Here is a 27,851-nt window from a genome sequence, read left to right on the forward strand (position 1 = left end):
TCCCAAGAGGTAATCTTAGCATCTCTGCTCAGGCCTCAAGCAGGAGTAGAATTTAATAGCACATTCCAGGATTCATCCCTGAGCCTTGAAAAAAAAAAAACAAAACAAAACCAAAACCAACTCATTTACCTCCCATAATTTGAAAGCAGCGTTTAGTCCTGATCCTGTCTGTCATGGGCCTCCCAGCAGGAGCCCTGGGCCAGTGCCCCGCTGTTCTCTGTTGTCGGGGCTCGCGGGTCCCACACGGCGGCGTCTCGTGTTAATTACATATCGCGGCACGTATGTCCTTCCGCCTTCCCCACCTACCTGATGTTATTTTCACTTTCAGCCATTTTTTCAGGCACTCCTGATGAACAAACTGCAGGCTTCCCACACAGCCGCATGGCTCCAGGAGAGGGTTGGTGGGGGAACCCCCGGCTATCTGACAGATGCGACACAAGTCTCCCTCCTCCTCGGAATCCTCCTCCAGGAGACTAAAAGGAAAACAAGCGCTCGTCACCAGGAGTCTGCACGTCGGCAGTTTCCACAAATACTAGTTTCCACAAATACTAGCTCCCAGAGCGTCCTTGGGGCCGGGGGAGGGGGGTGGGGAAGGTGGAGGGAGCCTGGAAGGAGGAAGGTTGAGGGAACCCGATCTCCACCGCTGCGCCTTCCTGGGGCTCACCCACTGCTCCCTCCGACCCTGCTGCATGGTCACTGATAATAAGTGCATGGATTCTTGTCAGGCTTCTTTGCAGTTACCAATGGGTGCGAGCTCACCAGGAGAACCCAGCGCTCCTATCGCACAGCTAGAGATTGGGAAAGGACTCCAGAGGGAAGCTGAGCCAGAGGCTAGGAGCCCCTCTCCACACCTCGGCCACTGTGGGGTTTAGCTGGTGTGGTGTGTTAGTGAGTGTTGGGGGGAGGTGAGCGTGGGGGGATTTGTGGTCAGCAGGCCTGGGTTTGAGGCTTCCTTGAGTTTGATGACATGCTGCTTAAGCTTCCCGGGTCTCTGTTTCCTCAAGTGTAAAGCCATGAGGATAATCTGACAACTGCTACCTACTTACAAGGGTGGTAAGGGCAGCCTGGGTGCAGGTGATGGTGATAAGGTGCATCTGGAGCCTGTCGAGCGTTGGCAGGTGCTACTCAGTAGATGCTGGTTGGGATGAATGATGAACCAGTGAACTTGGACCTGAGCTCACCATTACCCTTGCCAGTGAATTATGCCGACATTCCAGAATATAAGATGCTAGTATGTGATGAAGATGGAATTAGTGAAAGTGTAAGCAAACATATTTGTATCTCATAAACAGTAAGTCAGGAATAGCTGGTAGATATTTCTGTAGGGAGGGTTTTGAGAGGCCTAAGGCTATTTTTTTGTGCTTTAGAATCTTCATGGGCCTGGGGACTGTCCGGTCAAGGAAAGGAAAATTGGCTGGAGACTAAAATCAACAGAGAGGAAGAAATAGCCATTGCTCTGGATATAGGAGAGTATGCTCAGTTTCTTAAGAGAATTTTCTCCCCAAGAAAGGGAAGTTCAATGAAAAAGAACAGAATTGCACTGTCTTGTGATAGTCACCAACAAAAGAAGAAATATGCCATGTTTATCAAAAAAAGACTCCCCCAGATAATCTATAGATTCAATGCAATTCCAATGAAAATCCCAACAAGCTGATGCTTAAATGTTTGTATAGTGAAAGATTCTTATGGAACAAAATGGAGAGGGAGGCTTTGCTCTGATAAATTTATAAAGCCGCAGTCACTGAGATGATGTTCTTTAGAGAAAAACAAAAAGGCCAAAAGGACAGAACAGAGAGCCCTGAGACAAGCTTACACACTTATGTTATATGGCAGATGCGGCTCTGCAGGGGGAAGATCCTGGGTGTTCAAAATGCATACCTCACACCACACATTTAATGTCACACTTGAGTCCAAAATTCATTTCACATTAAGTCCTAAGTGTGCAAAGCAAAACTGTAGAGATTTTGGAAAAGAGTAGGTAGAATGTCGCAATGACCCCAGGTTACAAAGGATTTCTTAAGACAGCAAGATACAAATCACAGTCCAAACAGAAGATGGATACAATTGACTACATTAAAATTAAGAATTTACTTTCCTTAAGAAAACATCAAGAAAGAGGAGATACCAACTCTCAATACAAATTGAGAAAAGATATGTCCAAGATATAACTGTCAAAGGATCAGATTAGTTGCCAGAATATATAATGGGTTCTTTTATATATATATATATATATATATATATATATATATATATATGAAGGATTCTTAACATAAAAGAAAAATATTCTAAAAGAAAAATAGGCAGAAGACATAGGTAAGCATTTTGTAAAAGAAGAAAGACAAATGGCTGTTTAACATTTAAAAGAGTCAAGAGGGACTTCCCTGGTGGTCCAGTACTTGGCTCATCTCGCAGGGGGCACAGGCTCAGTCCCTGGTGGGGAAGATCCCCTGGAGGAAGAAATGGCAGGCCACTCCAGTATTATTGTCTGGAGAATCCCATGGACAGAGGAGCCTGGAAGGCTTCAGTCCATGGAGATGCAAAGAGTCAGACGCAACTGAAGTGACTTACCACACGCTGTGCTAAGTGTAACTCATCGAGGCAGTACACATCGTGCATATCATTGTACACGTCGTTGAGACAGTATTTTAACTTGCACAGTGGAAGCTGTGCTACCCACCAGCCCAGCAAGTCCACTCTTACATATATATCCCGGAGGACCCTTCACATGTATGCCAGGCGACGTTCACAAGACTGATCGTGCATCATCGTGCACAGAAAACGGTAGAGGACGCAAACGTCCATTGACTTGTAGTAATTCCTAGGACGAAGTAGTCTGTAGTAGTGAACGCAAATGCATTAAACCCGAAAATATCAACCAGGATGCATCTGCCTAATGATATAAGTGGGAAAAGCAAGTCACAGAAGAACAGCTATTCCATTTCTATGGAGTTCAAAAATAATAGAAACATTTCTACAGGTTCAAAAATATACACAGTGTGTTGTTTAGGAGTGCATATACTCATATGGTGAAGCCATAAGGCAAAAAACTTCCAACAGCAAGATAAAAAGCAAAGGAATTATAAATTCAATGTAAGAATGCTTTCCAGGGGCAAACAGTCAGACATGACTTAGCACTTCACACACACACACACACACACACACACACACACGGGGTGTTAGGAGGGAGGAGATGAAGGGAGGACATGAGGAAGTAGGGTGGGTGAGGGGCTCACAAGCTCCAGTGAGTTTCTGTCTGCTGGAGGGTGGTCATACAGATGCCTAGGTTTTGTTCTAATTCTCTGCTGCTGCTAAGTCACTTCAGTCGTGTCCGACTCTGTGTGACCCCACAGACGGCAGCCCATCAGGCTCCCCCGTCTCTGGGATTCTCCAGGCAAGAACACTGGAGTGGGTTGCCATTTCCTTCTCCAGTGCATGAAAGTGAAAAGTGAAAGGGAAGTCGCTCAGTCGTATCCAACTCTTCGAGACCCCATGGACTGCAGCCCACCAGACTCCTCCGTCCATGGGATTTTCCAGGCAAGAGTACTGGAGTGGGGTGCCATCGCCTTCTCTAATTCTCTAGATGTGTGCAAATGTTATATACTTATTTGTATGTATCTAACTAGTCAAGGGAAAAGTTTAAAGAGTGTAAGAGGCATTGAGAAACGGGCTTGAAATCTTAAAATAAGGCATATTATAAAATATGACCATGTTTACTAAAAATTGCATTTATATGCAAAGACCAAAGACTGGAAACAAAGTTTTTCACAATGCTTTTCTCTGGATTATAGGGTTATTGGTTATTCTTTTAAGTCTGTATTTTTAATATTTTCCAAAATGAATGCTTTTCAAATAATTAGAACAGCATAAGGTTTATTATATACAGAAAAAGAGAGTGTCTGATAAACACAGTGCACAAATAACAGCTGTTTAATGCATTACTACCCCTAGACGTAGATGCATTTTTAACAGAAGTCATTTTTCATCCAAAGGCATTGCTTTGGGATGATGGAAATCCAGACCCCTGACAAGTGGGTTTAAAAATGTGTTTGGGGGTAGGTGAGGATGGATTGGTGCTGAGACCTTTTGGCCCTTAACCCTGGGTCAGTCTTTTGGTAGTTTGATATGAAAACAAAAAAAAAGTGCCACTGACAAGGAAGGTAACTTCATCCCAGCAGTTGGAGAAGAGCTATAGGAGTATGTGTGCATTCTAAGTCTTAAGTCTTATCTTTTCCTCCTTTTTACACTCAAATTCACTGCCATGGAATTTTCTCACTTGCAAATGAATACTAATAAGTTAATGGCCCAGTGAGCCCTACTAACACACAAGAAAGAGGGCTTGCCTTCAAAGAACCACTTTCCAGATCAGTAAGCCAACATCAAGGCATGGTAACCCCTAGGAGGAGTGAAATGGTCGAATCCTGACATGATGCTTAATGATGGCTTTAAAAAGTATCACATTTCATAGTTGTGAAATATCCCCAAATCATCTCACAAGAAAGGAGATATCAAAGAAAAGAGCAATTCAAAAAAGATCTGATTTCTCTCTTTCTCATGCATGAGAAACAGCACAGAAAATGGAAGCAGTGGTCACCCCAGCATGGCCCTTCAGAGAACTGAGGTAACTATGGTAACTGTTTGAGACTGGCCTTGTAGTTTGGAAGATTCAAATTCTAGAACTGTTGGTTGGATTTGCCCAGAGTCCCATGGGGGAGAGCTGGTGAACTTCAAGTGCTGAGTGGCTCCTTCTCTGGGGAGATAGCAACCTTTTCGTAAAAATCTCTAATTGCTGGGGGTGAGCGGGTGGGTAAGGGAAAGCCATGTATAACAGTCAAAAACGCTTGGGATTCCCTGGCTGTCCAGTGGTTAGGACTTGGTGCTTCCACTGCAGGCGGCATGGGCTCAATTCCTGGTCAGGAAAGTAAGTTACTGCAAGATATGCAATGCAGCCGAAAGACGTGCTATCTGGCAAACTTGCCTTTCTTACAGTTATAGCATGCAAGGGAAAAAAACACTTTGGGAATACTGAAGACATTGGGCTGGAACACAGAATGTTTCTTTGTAAAGATATATATTTTAAAAGCAACAAAATAGACAATTTTCTTGAAAGAAGCATCATTAAAATGTCAAGGAAGGGCTTACCTGTGATTTAAAATCCCATGAACACTGAAATCAGATTGATTATATTCTTTGTAGCGAAAGATGGAGAAGCTCTATACGGTCAACAAAAACAACACCGGGAGCTGACTGTGGCTCAGATCATGAACTCCTTATTGCCAAATTCAGACTGAAATTGAAGAAAGTAGGGAAAACCACTAAACCATTCAGGTATGACCTAAATCAAATCCCTTATGATTATACAGTGGAAGTGAGAAATAGATTTAAGGGCCTAGATCTGATAGATAGAGTGCCTGATGAACTATGGACTGAGGTTCGTGACATTGTACAGGAGACAGGGATCAAGACCATCCCCATGGAAAAGAAATGCAAAAAAGCAAAATGGCTGTCTGGGGAGGCCTTACAAATAGCTGTGAAAAGAAGAGAAGCGAAAAGCAAAGGAGAAAAGGAAAGATATAAGCATCTGAATGCAGAGTTCCAAAGAATAGCAAGAAGAGACAAGAAAGCCTTCCTCAGCGATCAATGCAAAGAAATAGAGGAAAACAACAGAATGGGAAAGACTAGAGATCTCTTCAAGAAAATCAGAGATACCAAAGGAATATTTCATGCAAAGATGGGCTCAATAAAGGACAGAAACGGTATGGACCTAACAGAAGCAGAAGATATTAAGAAGAGGTGGCAAGAATACACAGAAGAACTGTACAAAAAAGATCTTCATGACCCAGATAATCACAACGATGTGATCACTCACCTAGAGAAGTGAAGTGGGCCTTAGGAAGTATCACTACGAACAAAGCTAGTGGAGGTGATGGAATTCCAGTTGAGCTATTTCAAATCCTGAAAGATGATGCTGTGAAAGTGCTGCACTCAATATGCCAGCAAATTTGGAAAACTCAGCAGTGGCCACAGGACTGGAAAAGGTCACTTTTCATTCCAATCCCAAAGAAAGGCAATGCCAAAGAATGCTCAAACTACCGCACATTGCACTCATCTCACATGCTAGTAAAGTAATGCTCAAAATTCTCCAAGCCAGGCTTCAGCAATACGTGAACCATGAAATTCCAGATGTTCAAGCTGGTTTTAGAAAAGGCAGTGGAACCAGAGACCAAATTGCCAACATCCGCTGGATGTTGGATCATCTTGCTTGAAAAAGCAAGAGAGTTCCAGAAAAACATCTATTTCTGCTTTATTGACTATGCCAAAGCCTTTGACTGTGTGGATCACAATAGACTGTGGAAAATTCTGAAAGAGATGGGAATACCAGACCACTTGACCTGCCTCTTGAGAAACCTATATGCAGGTCAGGAAGCAACAGTTAGAACTGGACATGGAACAACAGACTGGTTCCAAATAGGAAAAGGAGTACGTCAAGGCTGTATATTGTCACCCTGCTTATTTAACTTATATGCAGAGTACATCATGAGAAACGCTGGGCTGGAGGAAGCACAAGCTGGAATCAAGATTGCCGGGAGAAATATCAATAACCTCAGATATGCAGATGACACCACCCTTATGGCAGAAAGTGAAGAGGAACTCAAAAGCCTCTTGATGAAGGTGAAAGAGGAGAGTGAAAAAGTTGGCTTAAAACTCAACATTCAGAAAACGAAGATCATGGCATCTGGTCCCATCACTTCACGGCAAATAGATGTGGAAACAGTGGAAACAGTGGCTGACTTTATTTTTCTGGGCTCCAAAATCACTGCAGATGGTGACTGCAGCCATGAAATTAAAAGACGCTTACTCCCTGGAAGGAAAGTTATGACCAACCTAGATAGCATGTTGAAAAGTAGAGAGATTACTTTGCCAACAAAGGTCCGTCTAGTCAAGGCCATGGTTTTTCCAGTGGTCATGTATGGATGTGAGAGTTGGACTGTTTAGAAGGCTGAGTGCCAAAGAATTGATGCTTTTAAACTGTGGTGTTGGAGAAGACTCTTGAGAGTCCCTTGGACTGCAAGGAGATCCAACCAGTCCATTTTGAAGGAGACCAGCCCTGGGATTTCTTTGGAAGGAATGATGCTAAAGCTGAAACTCCAGTACTTTGGCCACCTCATGCGAAGAGTTGACTCATTGGAAAAGACTCTGATGCTGGGTGGGATTGGGGGTAGGGGGAGAAGGGGACGACAGAGGATGAGATGGCTGGATGGCATCACTGACTCGATGGACGTGAGTCTGAGTGAACTCCGGGAGTTGGTGATGGACAGGGAGGCCTGGCGTGCTGCGATTCATGGAGTCGCAAAGAGTCGGACACAACTGAGCGACTAAACTGAACTCAACCTTTTTAGGAAAGCACTGCTTTTTGGCATTAGAGAAATGGAATTTTAAAAATATAAATGCATATTCATACATTTATGAAAACCCCTCACCTTTCTTGTATTTTCTTGAGTTTCTCAGGATCTGTCTTCATTTTAGGGGCTCCCTTTGCTTTGGTAAAGCCAGAGAACTCCATTCCGCTTCCATTCTCATTTTGGTTTGGGAACTCAGACCCAGCAAAGAATGTAAAAGGTCTGTTTTCTTGCAGAGACCGCGCCACGTGCAAGTGGCCTTGTACATTCATTCCTGATGGGGAGGAGCTGGAAGACTCCATCAAGGACAGGTTGCCCTGAGGATTCGGCAAGAGATTGTCTGTATATAAGGGAGCGTCCTGAGCCGGGCTTGTTGAAGTAACATCTTCTGCTCCCCTGACATCAAGGTCATGTGCACTGTCTACTGGAAGGTAACTGCAGTTTTCAGCACCAGCAAGTAGATTCCTGTTTCTAATGGGGGACAGTGGTTGATGACCGCTAAACCTGGAACTTCCCTCCGAGTCTGAACTGGGAACTAAGGTAGATGATGGGGGCAGGTCTGCCAGAGTATCATCTCTCAGAGTGAAATGTGTGACTGATCCAGGCATGTTATGGGACAAATTCACTGATGATCTTGGAGCCATTGGTCTACCAGCAAGGAAAGAATCAAGAGGGTTACTAGACTCACTTAAATAGGCCTGACAGTCTCTTTCATAAGCATGGGTTCCAGGCCTCTCTTCCATAGAGATACCATCACGGGATTCATTTTCAGCATTGATGTCATCCTCCAGGCTGGGTTCGGATTGGGTGTCCCATGAATGAGAGGCCTTTTTCTCACTTTCACAGTCACTGCTGTCTTTTCCTTTAATAGATCCCCCATCAGAGAGCCCAGGGTCTTGGGACATCCTTTGCCCGACAGAAGATTGCTCTGTCACTGGCTCCATCGCATTGCTAATTCTTAAGGAGCCATGGCTGGCCTCACTTCTCCTTATAGAATTCGCTCTGCAGTGTGCAGGATTTTCTTCAGAGTTTTTATTTTTGGCCTGAGTGGCCAGTGTCCCAAGGAATCTACTTCTCTTATGACTGGAAGGAGAACGGGGCGGGTGCATGCCAGCCATCAAAAGTTCTTCCTCCATGTGGGTTTCCTCTTCTGTGTCATCATGTTCACCTCCAGGGTTTGAGGATAAAATGGAATAGAAGTCTTCGTCTCTGAACCGAAACGTGGTCCTTCTCGGCCCTCCCAGGGTGCTGGCTACAAGTGGTGGCCCCAAGGACTCATCCAACTCTTGGGGACTGTGTGTTCCTTGGAAGGCCTGGGGCAGGGCTGAGTGTGGCATGCTCTGGGAGCGCGTGCCTGTGTCTCCTTTTCTGGCTCGTTCAGTGCGGGAGTTTTCCATCACCATTATTACTTGTGAGGATGGGACCAAGTTTCTTCTCTCTTGAGTCGGCCTCTTCAGCTTGGTATCACTTGCCCATGCTGGATGTTCTTGTTGAACTATTGGATCTGCATTGAGAAAAGACAAGCTTAATCATTTTACTGTAGGTGCTCGTGGATGCAAGACCTCTTAATACCAAGTGGGAGGGTCCTATAAGGCAACCAACAAGCCCTGGAGAGGAAAACGGACGTGGTTAAAGTGGCTGGAGGTACTGAAAGTGTCCAGGAGAGTCCGCCTCAGTTTAAAAGTAAAGTGTGAGTCACTCAGTCGCGTCTGACTCTTCGCGATCCCGTGGACTGTAGCCCACCAGGCTCCTCTGTCCATGGCCTCACTTTACCACCTACAAATTCTGTTTTGCATACTTGTGGAGCTCAGGTTGGTCCTGGGGCAGCAGAGTGACCCTGAGGATACAGATCTTTTCTGCAGAAGCTCTTGGAAGACTGTCCAGCCCCCACATCAGTCAGGGCTGATGATGAGTAAAACCTCTCATTCAATATGAATATGATTTTCATATTCATACCTGTATTTGTTGAGAAGGAAAACCAGCGGTCCAGGAATGATTATTACAGAAACTACCAGCGCTGACCCATCCCAATTCATTCAACATACATTCATACTCCTGCTTCACACGCAGCTTCACAGAACCTTAAGAAATGCATGGTCCACTGTGGCAGATTGGAGGAAGGCTCTAGAAACTGGTGTCCCATTAAATTGATGATTGTGGTTACGTTTACTATTCCCTGCAGATAAAAATCATAACTCTCTCATGAAATCATGATCTCCCCTTTGTCACTAGCCCCTAATCAGTTTGTGACCTCTGGCTATGATAGAATTCCTCTCCATTGTCTCCTGAATCTGAAGTATAGGGAGGTGTAGAAAGAGTCGGGTGAGTGCCCAAATGGGTGGAATCCTCTGAGGGTGAAATGGTTTCATTTACAAGGTAAATGGTTAAAATTTACCTTGTAAAATTAGTGAATAAGCACAATTTATTGAGGGCAGCATGCTAACTGTGCTATATACATTAGGAAGTCCCATAACTTGCCAAGATCCTATTTCCAATAAATGATGGAGTGAACATTTGAATTCAGGTCTGCCTGATGCTGCAGTTTGTCTCCATAACCACTACCCTGTGTTGCTCCTGAAGAAACAATTTCCTTGTGAAAATAAGAATCTACTTCATTCATCACGTGTGAACTGCTGAGCATTTTTACCCTCGTAGTGTGGATAGAACACTGGACCTACTTCTCTGATTCCACTCACCTGTGTTCCCTCCTGCCATCAGCCCTCCTCCCACCCCACCCTCCCCTCCCCCGTTCCCCTCCCTGCTGTCTTGCAGGGTCTGGTGAGGCGCTATTTCCTTATCCTTCTAAAGCAATTCACCCTGTAGGGTGGCCAGGACTCCACAGCTTTAGGAAGGCCTGTGCGGTAACAGCTCAGGCAGGCAAAATGCAAATCCTCTGAGTGTGCAGCTTAGCTAAAGGCCAAGTCCATACAGTCTTGCTTTAATGGAGCTCCCAGGGAGCACCAGTCCTGGTCCCTCTGTAAGCTTCTTTTCACTGTGAACCGCATGGGACACTCGGGGACACAGTGAGAATCTTTACTCATTGGCTCTTCTGGAAATCAGTTAAGCTTTCCTATCAGGCTCCCCCTGGGTTTTATAAACCCCAGTAAGAGACGAAGCAGTGATTCTAGGATGCTCTGGTATGTGGCTGTGGATATAAAGGAGTGGAGCTGTGTTTCCACCCAGGCTGGGCTGATGGCTTTTTAAAGAACAAATGCTTCTGCGTAGTGATCTGAGTTCTCCTGATATATGTATCTGTTGTTGTGCTTGTGTTCAGTCGAGTCTGACTCTTCATGACCCCTGGACTATAGCCCACCAGGCTCCTCTGTCCATGGGATTTCCTAGGCAAGAATACTGGAATGGGTTGCCATTTCCTCCTCCAGGGGATCTTCCCAACCCAGGGATCGAACTCACATCTCTTGTGTCTCCTGCATCAGCAGGCAGATTCTTTACCACTATGCCACCATATGTGTGTATGTATAAATATATACATATACATACATATATATATATTACATGTACACACTGCTATTTTTATTTATTTTTGGCTGCACTGGGTCTTCACTGCTGCATGTGGGCCTTCTCTGGATGTGGCGAGCAGGGGCTACTCTCTAATTGCGGGACGTGGACTTCTCATTGTGGTGGCTTCTCTTGTTGCAGAGCACAGGCTCTAGGGCGTGTGGGCTCAGTAGTTGTGACACATGGGCTTAGTTGCTCAGTGCCACATGGAATCTTTCTGGACCAGGAATCAAGCCTGTGTCCCCTGTGTTGGCAAGTGGATTTTTATCCACTGTCCCACCAGCCAAGTCCATATATATGGTTTTGTGTGTGTGTGTGTGTGTGTGTGTGTGTGTGTGTATATATATATATATATTTATTTATTTTTTTTTTTTTTGAGAAAAAGGTAGTATGGTGGATTCAGAAGTATAGTCTTCAGTTGGTTACTTTTCATTTTGAATGTGACTGGAGAAGGAAATGGCAACCCACTCCAGTATTCTTGCCTGGATAATCCCATGGACAAAGGAGCCTGGCGGGCTACAGTCCATGGGGTAGCAAAGAGGCGGACACGAACTGAAGTGACTGAGCACAAGGGCCTCAGAGATTAGCTAGCAAGTGCTGAGACCTGAATCTTCTGGTTGTGAACACACAGAGCAGCTCCTCTGCCCTGAGTCTGTTTAGTTCAGGCTCCGGGAGATGCCCCCACCCCCCCACCCCCAATAGGCTATCAGCTAGCTAGCTAGATAACAAGAATCTGCTTGAGTGGCTTCTGAAACCCAGAAACTGGAAACAGCAGGAGCCACATCTTATTTCACGGAAGCCACTGACACTGGCCTCTGGGGCAGGAGGGAGCTGCAGGCTAAGTGCTGCCCTGCAGAGCGTGCAGATTCCAGAAACGCCAGGGAGTGCGTCTCCACCCTTCCTCACCATCCCAGCAGCCTTCCTCTTTAAAAATTCAGTCCCTGTGTGTTTCCCCTAAAGGTGGCAGACTGTGCTATTCTATGTTTATGCTGGTTTAACCCTTTTTCTTGTGTCTATCAAATAGGGAGCAGATTTCATAGCTCCAGGCCTGGGATGACCCCTAGACTGCCTATGTCCAGGGATGTAGTCTTTGCAGCTCAGGCCTTGCAGATGCTGCTGAGGCCTCTCTGAGGCCCTGCATGGGCTCCAGCTGTGAGCGGAATGCCTGCTGTTTCCAGGAGCCCAACTAGGTGCGACTGTACGTTGTAGGTGCAACGAGATGAAACCAGAAAAAGCACCTCTCTGCCCGAAGGCTGTGGCTTTGTTCTAGACTTCTACATGTGCTTGACCAACAGTTTTCATCTGTTTTGACAGCCATAAACTTTTAACTGTTTTCCTCTGGTTAATAAAAGTAGTTGATATTTATTGTAGAAAACTTGGGAGACACACAAGAGGATGAAGAAGAAGTGAAAATCACCAAGTATCTGAAACTCAGAGGAACATCGCTGCTGTTCTGGAATTCAGAGGTGGGTTGCAAACTCAAGACCCCGGGCTACTTTTATTCTGCAGTTGCCTGTTTGAACACTGAGTTACTTGCCTTCAGGCGGAGTGTGTCTGGTGGACTGCAAGCATCCTAGCCGGTGTTAGGTACCTCTGCCCTTCCCGCCTGTTCCCTGAAGACATTTGAATTTACAACCCAGGGCTTGCTTATCTAGAAATACTATTTTTAAAAACAAAATTGGGTATTTGGGCATATACACTTTTATGTCCTGCTTTCTTTCCCTAAACATTTTTATTGTGAGCATTATCTCCTGCCATTAATTGTTCTTTAAGAACATGATAATGATTCTACTCTAAGGGTACATTATACAAACCCTTCCCCCTGTTGTTGGGTATGTAGATTGTTTCCAGATTTTTGCTGCCACAAATCACACCATGATAGACATCCTCGCTCATACCTCCTAGACTGCAGATCTTATTTTCTTAGAATAGATTCACAGGAGTGGAATTGCAAGCTCTCTAAAGACAAGGACACAGGTTGCCAAATTCCAGTTTGGCCCAAGTGACCCTCCAGGTAGGATACGAAAGCATCTCTCCTAACTGTGGTGGTTCCTGGGAGTGTAGCTGCGGGCTTGGCATAGCACCTGAGTATCTGTACCTGGAAAATCTTAGTAGTTTCACTATCAGTATTGAGCAGTATTTTTTATATAATTTTGTTTACTCTATTTATTTATTTTTATATTTGTGCTGGGTATTCCCTGCTGTGTGGGCTTTTGTCTAGCTGGGGTGAGCAGGGGCAACTCTCTAGTGGGCGGTGCGTGGGCGTTTGTTGCAGAGCACGTGCTCCAGGGTGCACAGGCTTCAGTAACTGTGGCACACTGGCTCAGTTGCTCTGCAGCCTGTGGGATCCTCCTGGATCAGGGATCAAACCCATGTCTTCCGCATTGGCAGGTGAATTTTTCACCATTGAACCACCAGAGAAGTCGTTGAGCATTATTCTAAAAAAAAGACCTTAGCCCATTTGGTAGGCCAAATTTCTCTCTTGTAAATTTACATTTACTACTGAGTGAGCTTGAACTTTTTACCCCCCTCCCCAGACTTTATTAACCACCTGTATTATTTCTTCTGTGAAACTGTCTGCAGTGCTTCTTCCCCGGTTTTCCTATTAGGTATTCATGTTTTCCTTATTGATTTGTAAGCGCTTTCAATATATTAGCTCTCTGTCACATTTGCTTTGGATCTCTTGCTGACACAATTCAAACATCTGGCTCCTACTCCAACTTATGCAAACTACTTTATTATATTTATTCATTTATTTTTTTGCAAACTGCTTTGGAATGTGAAAAAAAAAAAAAGGACCAGAGGCAAGATAAGGAGTCAGGGGTATAATAGAAGATCAGGACAAATTCTCAGTGAATCTCAGGATAATGGAAAGTATCTTCTGGGCACACGTGGAGGATTAGATGAGACTCGTGGGTCAAGGAATGTTTGATACACGGGGAACCTCACCTTCCAAACAGCAGTCTAGAGTTCACTGAGGACTGTCGGGGAGATGGCAGGAGAAACTAGTGGTAGTTGAGTTCCCGCAATATTCAAGTGCTGCTGAGAATAGCACTTCCTTTCGTTATTCTAGCAAGGTAGATTTCATTATCCTTATTTTAAAACATGGGCACTGTAACCCAGACTGGCTTCTTGACCACCCCAGGCTGCACCACTGGGAGGATGGAGGGCTGGGATTAGCAGTGAGCTCTGCCCTTCCTGCCAGGAGGCATTAGATCACTGGGGGCCTCTGGACATTGAGCTGTTACAGAGTCACATGTGCTCCAATCTCCCCTAACTTCAAGCCATCCGAGTACATGTTCTATATTTACTTGTGTCCACCACAGTACATATCATACTTTTAAGTAAAGGCTCCTGCGTTCAGTGGGTGGTGCGGAAAGGTGATGCTCAGTGGCTCCTCCAAGGGGACGAAACAGGTGCGTGGCTGGCAAGGTGAGCTGTCAAGCGTCCCTTTCCTTGACCCCCAAGGGGGCTCCTTAGGACCTACTCCTCCTTTCCTTTGCCACCGCAGGAGAGGACAGCGTGGTTAGCCGAGCAGCGTGGCTCGGGCCTTGGGATGAATGCTCAGGACCAAAAGAGGAGGTGTTGGCCAAACCAGTGTTTTGAAATAAAGCCTATATCTGCCTCTATGTTATTTCTTACACGCTAAGATCTTGACACCTTGGATCAGAAGGGAGAAAATCTCTGGGGGAGGTGAGTTGTCTGCCATCCACAGACCTCTATCCTGCCCTCCTGGGAGGTAGGTGGGGAATTGCGGCGGGGTGAGACATCCTCAGAGCTGGAAACTGCTTCTCTACCCACCCCCTCCCCCACCCCCCCCCATACCTACCACCCACCACCAAAATACCCTCTCCAGAAGCCTAACGGTGGGCATCCACTCAAAACCTTACATGGTCTTGCTTATGGAGTAATGGCAGAGAAAATGAAAACTCTCCCCGCCCTGCCTTTGCCTGCCAGCCTCCCTCAGAGAAGGAAACTGGATCCAATAGTTTGTTTTTAAAACCTTTTAAGTATTTCATTATAAAGTACACTCTCTTCACACAAAAAGCACACGGAATTCACCATGTAATAGTGTAAATCAGTCTCTGAGGTCAGAGATGTATGAGCATCCTCACCTATTCCCCTGAGGGCAGGTACCTTCCCAGGCCGCTGCAGTTTCTGTCTGCTTCTGTCCCCAGACAATCGTGGGCTCTGCGTCTCTGGGCTGACTGTCAGTCTCCCCAGGTTTGGCCTCCTCTTCCTTGATAAAATCTGTGGTGCCTGGGCTGCTGAAAAGTGCAAAATCTTTTCAATAATTTTGTATAGGAAAACATCTTTGTAGAAAGACTGCTCAGAGGGCCTGTGGTGGGGAAGGCGGTTAGGGGAATAAAAAAAAAAAAAAAAAAAACAGGAGGTGAGGGAGAAGCTGGATTTGAAACCTGGCTCTATGATCTTGTAACCACATGGGCTTGGACAGATCACTTCCGGAAGCCTCAGTTTTCCCCACCTGTGACATGGGAATAATAATACCTACTTCACAAGACTGTGATCACCATTCATGAACACCCCCTGACACCTGCCATGTGGATTCTGAAGGGGGTCCTTCCTTTTGCTAAGAAGTTTCTAGCTTCCAGTTCATAGATATTGGGATGGGCCTGCTGGTGAAACCATCGAGAGCCTTTATCTTTGGGACACACAAAGCCCAGCTCCCCATGTCCTCATCCAAACTTGAATCACAGTCTGTTCTGCACCTAGATATTCATATCCTCAGGTTGCTTATTAGCAACTAATATGGCCTTCCAGAAAGAGTCCAAGCATCTGGGGACCTTTTTTTTTTTTTTTGCCTGTGTGTTATCCACCACTGGGTGGCGGGGGGGGGGGGGGGGGGGTGTTGATACATTCCCAGGAAGACAGTAACTGAAGTGCCAATTCTAACTGAGTTCCCGGTAATATGTTTTTTTTTTTAAGTCACATTTTGAATTAGGTTGCTAATTGGTATGAATAATCTCAAGTTTCCTCTTCACATGTATTAAGTCTCAGTGCATATGAGCTTGGGAAAAGAGTTTTGTTGTTTTCCACGCATCTCTACAAGTTCTCAAGTTCACAGGCAGTTAGATGGTGAATTTCTAGATGAAATGCTTCCAGGAGAATTTGCCTGGCTCATCTCCTCTTGGACAGTTCAGAACTTTCACAAATAGCCAGCAGCCAAGGGGGAGGGAGGGTAAAGCTGGGAAGGGTCTCTGAGTCGTATGCGCGAGAACAGCCTTCCTTGGCACATGAAGACAACTGGATTTATGTCCCACGGTGTAAGTTGTGGTTATGTGGGTCTTTTAAAATCAGATTGAGGAAAGGAATGGAAGTTCTCCTTGGCTGCCCGTGAAGCCTGGTTTAAAACAATGATTAGCTACAGCTTACTTTCCCTGACAGGCCCTCGTCAGGGAACTTGCTAGAAGGGGGAGCTGCTGGTGGCGTGGGTTCCAGCTGAGGGCACGTTGGTGGAGCCCAGAGAGACTGTGGGCATGATCAGAAAGAGAATTCTCCAGAAAATGAGAATACATTCTTTGGAGGGTGTAGGATGGTGATTAGATAGGATCTCACTAAGTTGGGAGAGAGGAGGGTGAGAGAGAGGGATGGAGGGCTTAACAGTAAGGGATCCTGCCCTCCTACCCCAGGAGCTGCATTCCTCTGGCCCATAGGCTTCTCTCCATCACTTGGGGCCTTATTCCTCTGCAGCTCTCAGAAGTCATCAACTGCCCCCTGCCTAGCACCTGACAGATGGGTGCGGCTGGGCAGGGAAGCAGCAGGATCATTCTTTACTGAAGAGGAAACAGGAGGAGGACCAGGGAAGGGGCAGGCTTGGGGCACAGGCCAAGTCCAGTGGATATTCAGGACCTGGCTCAAAGGTCCTTTTTATGAGGATTTTACTTTGATTTCCAGCCGAATATTCAGATTTCCTTCACACCCCAGGCAGCAGCCCTCCTGCTCCCCCACTCCATCCACACCCCTACGCCCCCTGTCTCCCAGAGGGCCTTTTTCCTCCAGCCTGCACTAGCTTGCTCCAGCCAGCAGGTCCCTGGAGGCCTGTTTCCTGTGTTGGCCAGAACTTTCAGGGTCCTTAGGGCATTTAGTATTTAAATATTCCAAGATTGCCTCAGAATTGTGTCTTTTCTCTCCAACTAGACTGTAAGCTCCTTAAGGATGAGGACCCTGTCTTAGCCAGCCTGTGTGTTTTCTCAAACTCTCTTGCAGGACAAGTAATAATCACTTAGTATGGTTTATAGGGCTTGAGAAGATGCATTCAGCTGAAAACTATGGGTAATTCCAAAAGTAGAACCATTTTTTCCCTTGTGCTGAACACCCAAGATAACAGATTAGTCTGTTTTGTTCAAAAGAGTACTTTCTTCAAAGCATCAGCTCTCTTAAGTGATTTCCAGAATGATTTCCATAACCATGTCTCCTCTAATTGAGTTATCAGCAAACTAAAGTAATAAAACTGAAAAAACTAGAGATTGTTTGACCAGGTCTGGCAGTGAAGAAAACACTGCTGGTAATGAAGCCAGATTCTTGTGACTTTGGGCATTTGTATCTCAGTATCTGCAACTGTAAAATGGGAATATTCGCATCCTTTTGAGTTATCGTGAGGTTTAGCAATAATGTAGGTAAATGGTCTAACTCAGTGTCTGGTGCTTATTACCTGCTAAAAATGGTAACTGCTGCTTCTGCCATAAACAGTGATAATAATAGTACCAATAATAATTGGAAATCTGAAGTCACTCCCCTGAGAGAACCAAATTTGACCAGAAACATATTATTATGCAGGCTTTATGGGTTGAGAATAACTTATTCAGCACCCTTTACTCCTGTGTAATTCTTGCTCTCTTCTTTAATCCTATTATAAAATTCAAAAGACAAATAGCAACTCTTTTTATTGTAATTTGTTCAACAAATGCCTTTTCTCTGTAATAATCCAAGGGCTCACAAAGCTGAGTAAGACATTTTGGCCTAAAGATTATAATCTAACTTGGCTGCACCACTGACTTCTTCCCTGTGATATCCTTTAGGTTCTATGGAAGGCAAAGTCTTATGAACTGCTCCTTCTTTTCCATCTGCACCTGCAGTTACAAGTGAAGTGACCTAAGCTGCCAGCAGCGCAGGAGATCCGGGTTCAAGCTGCGGGCTGGGAAGATCCCTGGAGAAGGGACTGGCTACCCACTCCAGTATTCTTGCCTGGAAAGTTCCATGGACAGAGGAGCCTGGCAGGCTACAGTCCATGGGATCACAAAGAGTTGGACAGGCTAGCAGCACACAAAGTGCCTAGTTTGTATGTATCAGCACATGGATTCCAGTTCCTAATCACCTTCCTCACATCCAAAGTGAACAAAAGTTCAGGTCATGGGGGCCTTCCTAAGATGATCTTCATGATAGCATGCTACATATACTAATTTTTAGGAAGACTAAATTATACTGACACTAAAAGGTGAAATATAACTTCCTCTCCAGGTAGTAAGACAGAGCCTTTGCCTTACAGAGGATGGAGCAAGTTGTGTTCAGAAGTTTTGTTGCCAGGCAACCCATCACCCTGAAGTTTGACAGTGAATTTTGGGAAGACTGTGGCTTGCTTTGGGCACCATAAAACCCATTCCTTCTAGTATCTGGGCAAAGGGATGCCTCCAGTAGCAAAGAAATCAAACAGCTGTTTATATAGGAGGCGTCTGCCTCAATTGTCTTGACATTGCTGGGGCACCAATTGTTTGACTGAAGAGTTCTTAATTTGACCAGCAAAAGAAAAAAAAAAAAAAGTAGAAATCTTATATTTATACAAGACCCTGACGACTGGAGATTAGTTCAGGATGGTGGAGAAGAAGGGTGTGCACTCACCTCCTCCTGTGAAAGCACTGAAATCACAACTATTGAACAATCATTGACTGGAAGATGCTGGCACACACACAAAAAAGATACACCACATCCAAAGTCAAAGGAGAAGCCACAGTGAGATGGTAGGAGGGGTGCAGTCATGATAAAATCAAGGCCCAGTCTGGATGGGCGACCCAGACACGGGTGAACACTAGTGTCTCAGAAGGTCTCCCACTGTTGTGAAGGTTCTGAGCCCCATGTCAGGCTTTCCAGCCTGCGGATCTAGCAAAGGGACTAGGAATCCCCAGGAAATCTCTCTGTAAAAGTTAGCAGGATCTGATTACAGGACCAGGGGAAACAGAGTCTCCACTCTTGGAGGGCACACACAAAATTTTGTGTACACCAGGACTCAGAGAAGAAGCAGTGTGACCCCACAGGAGACTGAACCATACCCACCTGCTAGTGTTGGAGGGTCTTCTGCAGAGGCATGGGTTGGCAATGGCTCACCACAGGGACAAAGGCACTGGCCACAGCAGTCATAGGAAGTACCCTTTGGCATGAGCCGTCCTGGAGATCACCATTAGCTCTACCATATAGCGTGCAGATTCCAGGGATGGGTTGCCTCAGATCAAAAAACTAACAGGGAGGGAACACAGACTTACCCATCAGCAGACAAGCAGATTAAAGTTTTACTGAGCACAGCCCTGCCCTCCAGAGCAAGACTGAGTTCTACACACCACCAGTTCCTCATATCAGGAAGCTTGCACAAGCCTCTTAGATAGCCTTGTCTACCAGAAGCAAGAAGAACTATAATCCTGCAGCCTCCAGAATGAAAATCACAGAAATGGAAAGGCAGAAGATTATGTCCCAGATGAAGGAACAAGATAAAACCCCAGAAAAACAATAAAGTGGAGATAGGCAACCTTTCAGAAAAAGAATTCAGGACAATGACAATGAAGATGATCTGGAATCTTGGGAAAAATAATGGAGTCAAATATTGAGAAGATGCAAGAAACATTTAATAAAGACCTGGAAGAACTAAAGAAGAAACAAATAGATGAACAATGCACTAGAAGGAATCAATAGCAGGATAACTGAGGGAAAGAAAGAATGGTGGAAGTCAACACTGCAGAACAGAGTAAAGAGAAAATGAAATGAAGACAGCCTAAGAGACCTCTGGGATAACATTAAAAACACCAACATTTTCATTATAGGGGCCCTAGAAGGACAAGAGAGAAAGGATCTGAGAAGATATTTGAAGACATAATAGCTGAAAACTTCACTAACATGAGAAAGGAAATAGAACTTCAGTCAAGTCCAGGAAACTCAGAGAGTCCCAGGCAGGATAAACTGAAGCAGGAACACACTGAAACACATACTAATCAAACTGACAAAAATTAAAGACAAAGATAAGATGTTAAAAGTAACAAGGGAAAATGATAAATAACATACAAGGGTTAACCCAGAAGGTTAACAGCTGATTTCTCAGCAGAAACTCTGTAAGCTAGAAGGGAATGGCATGATACATTTAAAGCCATGAAACAGAAGAAACTACAAGAATACTCTACCCAGTGAGGCGCTCATTCAGATTTGACGGAGAAGTCAAAAGCTTTAAAAGTTAACAATTTAGCACCTTCAAGTCAACCTTACAACCAATACTGGAGAAACTTCTCTAGGCAGGAAACACAAGAGAAGGAAAAGACCTACAAAAACAACCCCCCGCCCCCACCAAGGCCCCTGACACCTGAGAACCTCGTCCTTTTAAGTGGCCCATGTTAATTCCATGCACCTGATCATCCTTTAACTCCTCACATCACTGTATACGCAGACACAGCTCTGGATAGACAAAGTGAAAAAGAAAGGTGGAGAGGGAAATACAATTCCTGAACCTGTACCCCTCCCCCACACTATCTCCACTTTAATGCCCAGTGCCTAGGATTGTGCCTGAGAGATGCCTTTTGAAAAGGTTTTATTGCTTTTTTTGGATCATGGGCAGAATTACAGCTTAACCACAAGAGCCGATGTTGCCCTGGTAGAATAGGCAGCCTTCTGTACAGTCAGAAATAATAGGCCGTGTCTGTCTGCTGGTCTGAGTGTGCTGGGAAATGTGTGTTGTCTCACATCCCCAGAGGAGATCTTAATGAAAGCTTAATTATGGACCATGAATGTGTTTTATTTAGGGACCCAGGAGGTGGGATTTTTTTGATTTGGAGAGATGTAGGGCCTAATAAGTAGTCAGGAAAGAAAACATAAACAGTGACCGAGGCCTTTCATTTGTCCCTCCGCGGTGTGGTCCTGAGCCGGCTCTCACATCCAGCGAGGACATCCCCCACCCGGTCCTGTCCCTGATGCCTCCCTCTCAGGGCCAGCTCTGAGGGCATGGTCACACCTCCAGGACTACCATCGGACACAGAGGGGCCTGCTGGGTTTCTGGCGGTTATGATCCAAACTGTGCCAGACACAGGCATGAAGAAATCAAATGAGTCTCGAGAGAGAGAGAGAGAGAGAGAGAGAGAGACTGAGAAAGGAAGGATGGGATTTTATTTGTCGCTCACTCCTTCGAGTGCTAGGAGAAGGCTGAGTGAAGTGGCCACAGCTGTCTGGTCTTCCTGTGCCCCCGACGCACCACACTGGCCAGCCGTGGTCCCCCCTCTCGTCCACCTGCCCTCCGGAAGCTTGAGGTTCCCCCCTTCTCTTCGGCTCCACTGTGCTGTGCGCCCCGCCCTGCCGAGGGCCACTTACCACACCAGGTAAATTTTACTGGGCCGTCGGGGGCTGGGCAGGCACAGCACAGGGGTCTCAGTGGGCCTGGGGCTGGAGATGGGGAAGTAGCACAGGGTGGCTGGAGACTCGGGCACGGGGCCCGGGGAGGAAGGAGAGGGGCTCAGGAAGGGGGGAAAGGGGGCTGGAGGGACGTGTGGTGGGGTGACCTGGCCCGCCGCTGGGGAGGCGGGTGGCAGTAGTGGCAGGAGGAGGCAGCAGTAATTGGTACTGGGCTGCGGGACAGGGGAGAAAGCAAAGACGGAGCAGTAAGGGGAATATTCAACACAGAACAGTGGGTGCTCACTGCTGTCACCTGCACGAAAGAAAAAGAGCGGTCAGGAGGTAACACTTGCCCGGGGGAAAGGACATTCAAAAGGCTGAGAATGAATCAAAACTCAAAAATCATTCTTGAGGGGTGGATGGCATCTCCGAGTGCCCGGCTCCTGCCCGGGAGGCGCCTGGCTCGGGTCTCAGAGTCGCTGAAGAGTTAAGCAGGGCAGTGATATCACCACCACTCCCCTTCCCCGCCAGTGGTCTCCGGCGTCCTCGACAGATGCAGGAAAGTTCTTCCCCACTAAGTTCCCATGTGGAAGCTCCCGGGCCCTTCTCCTCTCCCACAGCCAGTCTAATTAGCTGTTCTGGCCGCAACATATGGTGGTCCACGGGGTCTCACTTAGGTAAGCCTCTCTCCCCTGATCTTCCAGCTGCCCACCCCGGTTGGGAGGTTGTGGTCATGCCCTAATCTGGCCTTTCTGTTGCAGAGGGGAGGCTTGGGGGAAAAGAGAAAGGACCAGAGAGATCCTGGTGGGCTCACGGGCAGGGAGAGGGAGCAAGCAGGAAGAAGCAGGTGGACAGGAGGGAGGGGTCCAGGTGAAGTTAATGATTTGTTTGCTAACCTCACACTCAATCTGCCATCCTTGCTGGAGGCAGAATATGGGCGTCTGATGGAGTCACGATTCAGAGAGACCCCCCTCAGGCAGGACATATCTCTCTGCTCTGGTGCTCACCAAGCTGGGTCACCTTGGATTGACGGCTTACCGCCTCAGAACCTGTTTCCTTGCCTGCAAAATGAGAGAGGTGTTCTCTCTAGCCCTGTTCCTGCCAGGGTGGTCCTGAGACCACAGCAGTGTGGCTGTCACCTGGCAGCTGCCTAGAAATGCAGACTTCCTGCCCACTCAAACCTACCGAATCATAACCGGCAGTTTATTGAGGTTCCCAGGTATTTCTGGAGAATTTTAAAGTTTGAGAAGCAAGGCAATGAGACAGTGGCCCAACGTATGATGAGAATCACCTATAGAGCTTGTTAAAAAACCAGCTTTGCGGCCCCTTCATTGGAGAGACAGGCTCTGAGTCAGGACAGGCCTCAGGTGTGTGTGCTTTATTAAGGACCTCCCTGGCGATTCTTAGCAACAGAGGAGTTCGGGAAATGCTGCGGTTGAACTTGGTTCCAGAGCTAAGACGCCATTGTTGGAGCCATTACCTATAATGGAGGGCTCTAATCCTTAAGTTCTTGAAAGCGCTATAGGAGCTTACCCACCCATTTTCAAAGGCCTCTCGGCTCCCGGAGTGGCTCCTACTTCTTGGAACCTTTCTCTGTAGTTGTCTTTCGCTTCCTTCCTCAACTGTTCTTGCACCATCTCTCTCGTTACTCCGTCCACTCTCTCAGGGAAGACACTCTTGTGGTTTCAGCCACCTCTTACTCACTGCTGGCCCTTGGCTTCTTCCTGGTGGCCGGGAGTCCTCTGCTGAGCAGCAGACCTGGGTAAGCAGGTGCTTCCTGGCATCTCCTGGCCTGACTAGGATGTTCCTGAAGACAGCAGCCACAGAATAAGCCTTGCCTTCTCCTTGATTTCTCAGCCTTGGCAAAGGCAGCTGCCGTTGGCCTAGTTTTCTGGGCCAGAAACCAAGATCTCTTGGATTCCTCCTTTTTCCTTTTCCCCATTCCTGACCCTTACCAAATTCTGCCAGGTTTACCTCCTTAAACATCCCTCTGGCCCAGACCCTCTCCCTCTGCTTTTGCTCCAGGTCAAGCCCTTTTCAGGTCTCTCTGGGGCCACTGCAGTTGTGGGTAGTCTGGTCTTTTGGCTTCTGTCTGCCTTCACCCTCCTTGCCAACCCCCTTCCCTGGGCACGGTCAGCTGCTAACAATGCTGATCTGGTAGAGCCCTTTCCCTGTTCAGCCCGCTGCTCCAGCACCTCCAGCATGACACTCAGGGCCCTCTGGAGCCGGGTCCTTGCTTACCTGGAGGGCATCAACTTTACACTTCCTAACTTGTAGCCTGATCCTGACCCAGAGCTTCTCATACTCAACCTGTGCACACAAATCTCCCAGAGAGCCTGTTACATGCGGGTTCTGAGTCAGTAAGGCAGGGCTGGGGTTCTCGCATTTTTAACAAGGTCTCAGGTGATGCCCCTGTTCCTTGTCTGGAGATACTGTGAGCCCCTAGACTCATTGTAGTTTCTCCATGTCTGTCTGTCTGTCCTCTCTCTCCCCCCTCCCTCATCCTCTCTTCCACACCTTTGTGTCTTCAGCACCTCTGCTGGGTGCACCTTTCCTGCTTTAATCTCCTGTGCTCATTCGCTCAGTCCTGTCTGCCTCTGCGACCTCATGGACTGTAGGTCGCCAGGTTCCTCTGTCTATGGAATTTTCCAGGCAAGAATACTGGAGTGGGTTTCCCTTTCCTTCTCCAGGGGATCTTCCTGACCCAGGGATTGAACCTGTGTCTCCTGCACTGGCAGGCGGGTTCTTTACCCCTAGCCACCTGGGAAGCCACCTTCCTCCTCTACTGCTAAGTCGCTTCAGTCATGTCCGACTCTGTGCAACCCCATAGATGGCAGCCCACCAGGCTCTGCCGTCCCTGGGATTCTCCAGGCAAGAACACTGGAGTGGGTTGCCATTGCCTTCTCCATTGTGTGAAAGTGAAAAGTGAAAGTGAAGTCGCTCAGTCGTGTCCGACTCGTAACGACCCCATGGACTGCAGCCCACCAGGCTCCTCCGTCCATGGGATTTTCTAGGCAAGAGTACTGGAGTGACTTGCCATTGCCTTCTCCGCCTTCCTCCTCTGGCCCTGGCTAAATCCCCTCCTTCAGGAATTTTTGCCCCACAGGCCCTTCCCAACACATCCTTAGAAATTACCTTGGCCAGGGTGTCTTGGTGCCCCACCCTCCCACTAGGCTGGGAGCCCCTGGAAGGCAGGTCCTGTGTGTTTGAGTCTTGTATCCCCAGTATCTATGTGCTGCCTGGCAGATAAGCAGGCAGTAAGTGAATAGTGAAGTGCTGAATGAATGCATGATGGGCAGGAAAACCAAGGCCCCTTGTGCCATGCGCTCTGAGATGGTGGGGGAGAGTTGAATGTGTTGCTAATATCCCATAGGTCCTGGAGGTATAGATGGATGACTTTATTGATAATCAAAGAGTTAAACATTTTAAATGATCAAGTTATGACCTGTCACATCTCAAACTAAAATATCTTTGGTTGAGCTATTCTTTTACAGAGATGCTAACCTGGGAGCGGCCTATGGTGTTGGGAGCAGGCTTCATAAGTAGAGGGGGTCTTTGGGATTAACCTTTACCTAAAGCCCAGTCTATACCCAGGATTTTACTCCTCACGTCTACCTTGTGGTGTTGGTAACAACTCCATTTTACTGATGAGAAAACTGAGATTGAAGAAGTTGCCAGTTTATATTTATAGGGTGAAGTAGACCAGAAATCTGAACCAGGACTTCAAATTCCAGGCTCTGTGATACCTGCGCCCCTCATTTAGGAGCATTACCATACATGGACTGAGAATTCGGATTCAGTCTATAAATATAGGAGCATTTGCTTATGTCAGTTGTTTTCTAACTTGGGCAGACAGCTTGGAAAGTTGTTGGACGCTGCTGGACTTGCCTGGAAACCCATTCATCTTGGCCTCTCAGGGAATCTTCAACAGAACTGACTTGCCAGGTAAGTTATGAAGATTTGGGATTTGCCCTCAAATTTCTCTTCCTGGCTGCTCTTCAAGTGAATATTTCCCAATCCAACAGAGACCACAGTTGTCTTAGAGGTGTACCTTTTAAAATATGAGTTTGCTGCTTTTTCTTAGTTTTAGTCTCCATCATAAGCCCACTCTTAGGCTGACTAGGTCTTGCTACTCCTACAAATCTGTATCTGGTAATGACTAACACTGAACTCAATAAGAAGTGAGGAGAATATCAGAACATTTGGCTCTGTTTTAAAGGGCAAGATTTTGGAAGCAGGCTCACCGGACTCCATCCAGATCACTTTTCCTGGCACATAACGAGAGGGACTGTGCCGGGGCTCCGGGTGAGAGGAGAGGGCAGAAGAGGGCTTTTACTTCCTATGAGCCTGGCACTGGGGGTCAGGAGCGTCTTAGGACTCTGGGTGTCAGACCCCCACAGCACAATGGCCTTTGGATGGCTCTACATGTCCTGGAAAGGAGAGGCGGCTCCTGTCCAAGTCAAGACGGGGCTGGGAGGTTTTCTGGGAACAGGCAGGAGTCCAGGAGCCGGTGGCCCCTACAGCTCCGTGCACTCAATGGGCCTGCTGTCTGCTCTGCTTCCCACTGGTTCATACAGGTCGATGGAAGGACTCAGATCCTGGGTACAGACTGGGCCTTTGGTAAAGGTTAATCCCCACGCCTCCTCCCCCTGCTTCTGAAAGAAGAATATGTTAACTGGGCCAGGCTTATTTCTCACTCCACATCCATGTTCACCTTGATTGTGAAATAGGATTTCTGAATCGATTGCATGTCAGACCCAGCTGAGTCTTGACTTGCCGCCTGAGTTTTTCATGTCTTTTTGAAGGGAAAGCAAATCTCTGGCTTGGTGAATGCTTTCTGATTGTTCATCTTTTTCCATTTGGTGTTATGCTTTGAAAATTCAGGGTGTAGTAAAAGTGTCTGTGCCTGTGTTTGTGTTAGGTGTTTAAAAGTACAACTCTGATTTTTGGTAAGGGAAAGAAGACTGAGGAGGGGGGAGGAGTTAACATAAAGACAAAACAAAATTTCTAGTCCATTCTCCTTACTGAATAAAGCTCTTGTGTGCAGGATACCTTAGTGAAGTGAAAGTGAAAGTCACTCAGTCGTGTTTGACTCTTTGTGACCCCATGGACTATACAGTCCATGGAATTCTCCAGGCCAGAATACTGGAATGGGTAACCTTTCCCTTCTCCAAGGGAGCTTCCCAACCCAGAGATCGAACCCAGGTCTCCCACATTGCAGGCAGATTCTTTACCAGCTGAGCCACAAGGGAAGCCCAAGAATACTGGAATGGGTAGCCCATCCCTTCTCCAGCAGATCTTCCCGACCCAGGAATCAAACCGGGGTCTCCTGCATTGCAGGCAGATTCTTTACCAACTGAGCTATCATGTATGAGCTATAGTGCTGGAGGCTGTTCTAATGGTTGAGAATGTTTTATCACTGAATCCTCCCAGCTATGCTAGCAGGTAGGATCTGTTCTGACTCCCAGGCTCTGCCATTTTACAGATGAGGAAACTGAGGCACAGAGAAGTTACTTCTCAAAGGGACACAGCAAATGAGAAACAGGGCCCAGATGCTGATCCAAGCATTTTGTTGCTAAAGCACTTGCCCACAACTGCATGGAGATAGGGGACAAGGCGAATCATAAGCCAACTCATTTAGAAACAGTTCCATGGAATATATGAATTAATTTAAAATGCACGAATTCCTCCTAACAGAGTGTGAAGTACAATGAAAATCTGAGACCTTCTTGGTTATAAATCTATTAGTAGCGGGTACCAGTGGTTCCTCTCTTGTAAATAGCCGTTTTAGGGGTTCCAGATGATAATTCACATATAAGGATTATAACGGAATGTCACTACATAGGTTTGCATGTAAGTCAAGCCACATTCCCCAGCTGAATTATTTTATCCAGGAAAAGTGTGGCATAACACAGTATGGAATGTTAGCCTATTGAGCAAAGGAATTCCACTGTCTTAATGGAATTAGTTTTGCGTAGAACTCAGGTCTGACATGGCAAGTTTTGGTAACTCACTGCAATCTTTGGGTGGCCCCCAAAATGCTTTAGAAACTTATTTCCCCACAGAGGTGAAGGAAAGCAGGAGCTTGTGAATTTACCCACTGAATTGGATGGCTGTGTCCTAGATACTTTAGGTCCCCACGCCTCTCTTTCTACTATAGCAGGGTATTTATCAGAATGTTCTGAGTTATCACCACCACTGGACTCAACTTTGCCTGAATAAACTCAGCTTAAGTTATTGCCTTGTCCATGGGCTCTCATTTCCCTGGACTGATAAGGGAATTCTGTGGGTGAGACTACACATGTAAAATGAGTGGATCCCAACACACCAAGACCCTACCTT

At 46.5% G+C, this 27,851-nt stretch overlaps 1 protein-coding gene across 9 annotated transcripts in view; it reads right to left on the reverse strand.

Moving 5' to 3' along the window:
* The window catches only part of MARCHF10 (membrane associated ring-CH-type finger 10), a 103,838-nt gene that overhangs the window by 24,240 nt on the left and 51,747 nt on the right, over positions 1-27,851 (reverse strand). For 7 of the 9 annotated variants that reach the window (XR_011562105.1, XR_011562104.1, XM_070773726.1 and 4 more), the window contains exons 5-7: positions 15,029-15,181; positions 7,479-8,901; positions 307-473 (exon numbers count right to left, since the gene is read on the reverse strand). Coding sequence is in view for 7 of the 9 variants with exons in the window: in XM_070773726.1 (XP_070629827.1) it covers positions 307-473; positions 7,479-8,901; positions 15,029-15,181 (1,743 nt within the window). In the remaining 2 variants the exon portion in view is untranslated. The remainder of the gene's footprint in view (positions 1-306; positions 474-7,478; positions 8,902-15,028; positions 15,182-27,851) is intronic. The other 2 variants (XM_019982551.2, XM_070773728.1) reach the window with 2 other exon arrangements.

Source organism: Bos indicus, chromosome 19, assembly GCF_029378745.1.
Source record: "Bos indicus isolate NIAB-ARS_2022 breed Sahiwal x Tharparkar chromosome 19, NIAB-ARS_B.indTharparkar_mat_pri_1.0, whole genome shotgun sequence".
In the NCBI taxonomy this organism is placed as follows: domain Eukaryota; kingdom Metazoa; phylum Chordata; class Mammalia; order Artiodactyla; family Bovidae; genus Bos; species Bos indicus.